Raw genomic sequence first — 3,501 nt, forward strand, 5'->3', positions numbered from 1 at the left:
TCTATCTATCTATCTATCTATCTTTCAATCTACAAATATAGATGAACAAGATCAGAAATTAGGGGATGATTTGATCAACAGCAACAACAATTGAATTATGGCCTGTCCCATGATTAAATTGTTGTTGCTGTTGATCAAAACACATGTAGCCATGTCTGTGTGTTGATAGCGGAGCACTGGCCAACCCCTGAAGAACAACAATAAGTGAAGTGAAGGGTGATACAGAAGAAAAGATAATTGGATGCACGGAAGGGACTTGAAGGAATATGTAGAGTAACATTAAGTCGTAATTTTCTTTGTTTCATGACTCAGCGTCCACCGAGGTCCTCTTCTCCTTTGATGTGGGTAACGGTCCGTTGGAGGTCCGTGTGAAGGCTGGCTCCCCGCTGAACGACGACAGGTGGCATCGCATTCGAGCTGAACGGAACGTTAAAGAGGCATTGCTTCACCTCGACGAGCTCCCCGCTGCCACGCAGGAGGCCCCTGCTGATGGGCACATCCACCTGCAGCTCAACAGCCAGTTATTTATAGGTGTGTGTGTGTGTGTGTGTGTGTGTGTGTGTGTGTGTGTGTGTGTGTGTGCGCGTGCGTGCGTGCGTGTGTGTATGTTCTTGTTTAACTATATTTGTGGGGTCCAAAAACCTGGAGTTCAGTATAACTGTGGGGTCCCGACAGCTGTGTGGACCCCACATCTTTAAAGGACTGTTTGAGGGATAAGACTTGGTTTTAGGATTAGGGTTAGAATTAGGTTATGGTGAGGGTGAGGGTAATGTTTCAGGTTAGGCATAGCATCGCTAGTCAATTGTAAAAAATTGGGGGTAAAAGTGGACTCAGACCTTAAATTTCACAGAGCTGTGGTGAAGTCTAGCTTTTTCCAGTTAAGGCAGCTGGCAAAAATCAAACCAATCCTTCAGAAACAACACTTAGAGACAGCAATCCACGCCTTTCTGACCACTTGGCTGGATTACTGTAATGCACTTTATGCCTCCTCTGTGTCTCATTTTAAAACTCTTCTTAAAACCCACCTTTTTTTCTTTGGCTTTTAAGACCAGGTAGAGTGTTGATCTTATGGGCATACTTTTACCGTATGCTGGCAGTGCATTTTGATTATGTTATTTTTTCTATTTATTTATTTTATTTTGTAATCTTTATATTTGGTACCTCATATTTGTATTGTGCTTTTATTGTGTCATCTATTTATTCAGTATTATCTTTTTGCAGCACTATTGAAACCTTGTGTTTGTTAAAATCGTGCTATATAAATGAAGTGGATTGGATTTGATTAAAGTTAGGCATTTAGTTGTGATGGTTAAAGTTAGGGTATGGGGCTAGGGAATGTATTATGTCAATGACGGGTCCCCACCATACAGACCCAGCAAATAGAACCATGCACGATGTATGTGTGTGTATGTGTGTGTGTGTGTGTGTGTATGTGTGTGTGTGTGTGTGTGTGTGTGTGTGTGTGTGTGTGTGTGAGTGAGAGAGAGAGAGAGAGAGAGACTGTGACTGTGACACGGCTTGAAATGCAAAGAAAAAACAACACTGTCTTTAAACCATTTTGTCCATAAATAAGATTTTTATTTGGAGAAAAAAAATCAGCAGTTTTGGACAAATTGACATTAACTTTTACAGGAACTAAGCAAATAGTGACAGAAACTTAAGCCTTCAGTAAAACTCCACACTAACGCTCTGCTTCCCATCCTAGTTCACACTCTACAGGGATTGCATTGCGGTGCTGTCTCTGGTTATTGATCCACGTTAAAGCTGACAAACAACAAAAGTGAGATCAATCAGCCGTTAACAATCCTTGTTCCTAAAGCTTAGCAATTTAAGGTACACGGGCCAAGGTTATGGGAGCAAAGCATTTATACGTGTACACTTAATAGACTTAGAGAAAATCCTCACAAATTGAAAAAAATATCACCAGTGAAAAGCTGTTTGTAGTGGTCAGTTGTCTTGCAATAACCTTGGTACAGTGTTTGAAGCCAGTCCATTAGTTAAGGTAGTCCCTTCTGGACGACTCCTGATAAAACTCTGGGTCCTGATATGAGCCTCATCAACTCTGCAGTCCTGGAAAGCTGTTTATCTCATCCTAACAGTCTTGAGGTTGCCAGCACTCTTAGACAATTACACTGTAGCAGAGCCTAAACTCTGAGGACAGTTGGAAGAAAAACAATAACTTTTTTTAGTTTAAATTCTGCCCTGAAAAAGGGGAAAACATTTCCTGTCATAGTCAGCCAGCCAGGCAGGACAGGAAGACTGTCAGACTGATTGACAGCTCCCCTACTTTCCAGACATGAACACTCAGTACGGTGCTCAGCTGGTAGACAGACAACCAGTAAAAAGTCAACTCCTTAAATTTTTTTACCTGCCAGCTTGTGTTTCCCGATGTTTCATCAGCTGATTATTTTAAAAGTTCAGTATAAGGGTGGTGACACATCTTTGTTTCTGGAGGTGCAGAGTATATTCGGCTGTTTATAATAAAAATCAGATATCGGTCAGTGTCGCTCCCCAATTTGATCAAGACAATGATACAATTTACTTTTCCAATCCCCTCCAATGTCCAAAATTCTGAAAATGGCCATATATTGTCATTTACATTATATCTATTGAGTAGAGCTATTGAATGTTCAAATGTTCTCCCAGGTTTTGGCACTGGACGCATCAGCCTATGCATAAGCAATGTGTGAGACCCTCTGCGGTCAAAAGCAGGAAAAAGGGTAATTCAAATATCGTACCATCGTAAATATGTACCATCGTACATGGTAGTAATTTCATTGTTAACTTATTGAGAGAAAATCTATCTGCAATGATTTTGATAATAGATGAATAGCTTTGAATCCTGTATCAAGCAAAATATTTCAAACAGTCTCCAGTTCCAGCTTCTTAACTGTGAGAATTACACCACCACATTTACCACATTTCTGTGTTTGCTATTATTGTGACTTGAATGTCTTTGAGTTTTGGACTGTTGATTGACACAACAAGGTATTTCAAGGAGAGTAAAAAAATTAAACAGACAAGATGCATTGCAGCATGTTGAAGTTCACTCTTTGTGTATGTCTTTAGGAGGCACGGCGTCCAGGCAGAAGGGCTTTCGGGGTTGCATTCGCTCTCTGCAGCTGAATGGCGTCACCCTGGACCTGGAGGAGAGAGCGAAGATCACCCCCGGGGTTCAGGCGGGATGTCCAGGCCACTGCGGCAGCTATGGCTCACTCTGCCAGAACCAGGGCCGCTGTGTGGAGAAGCCAAACAGCTTTTCCTGTGACTGTGGCCCGTCTGCTTACACTGGAGCCTTCTGCGAAAGAGGTACACAGGGTTCGACACTTATCTCCCAGCAGCAGCTGAAGAGGGGAAAGGACAGGGATTTTGAGAACATATTATGTGCTATAATAAACCCTTTATGTTCAAAATAGTAGGAACTAGTTTCCGTTTAAGAAATTTGATGTTGAAAAAAACGATCTTCCCTGTGCGACATATTGTATCCCTTCCACCTCTTCT

The 3,501-nt window shown here is 41.7% G+C and overlaps 1 protein-coding gene across 1 annotated transcript in view; it reads left to right on the forward strand.

Annotated features, from left to right (window-relative positions):
* LOC116705469 (contactin-associated protein-like 4) overlaps window positions 1-3,501 on the forward strand; it is a 66,091-nt gene that overhangs the window by 50,780 nt on the left and 11,810 nt on the right. The window contains exons 17-18 of the mRNA XM_032541672.1: window positions 313-531; window positions 3,070-3,309. Of these exons, the coding sequence (XP_032397563.1) occupies window positions 313-531; window positions 3,070-3,309 (459 nt within the window). The remainder of the gene's footprint in view (window positions 1-312; window positions 532-3,069; window positions 3,310-3,501) is intronic.

This window comes from Etheostoma spectabile, chromosome 17, assembly GCF_008692095.1.
Source record: "Etheostoma spectabile isolate EspeVRDwgs_2016 chromosome 17, UIUC_Espe_1.0, whole genome shotgun sequence".
Taxonomy (NCBI): domain Eukaryota; kingdom Metazoa; phylum Chordata; class Actinopteri; order Perciformes; family Percidae; genus Etheostoma; species Etheostoma spectabile.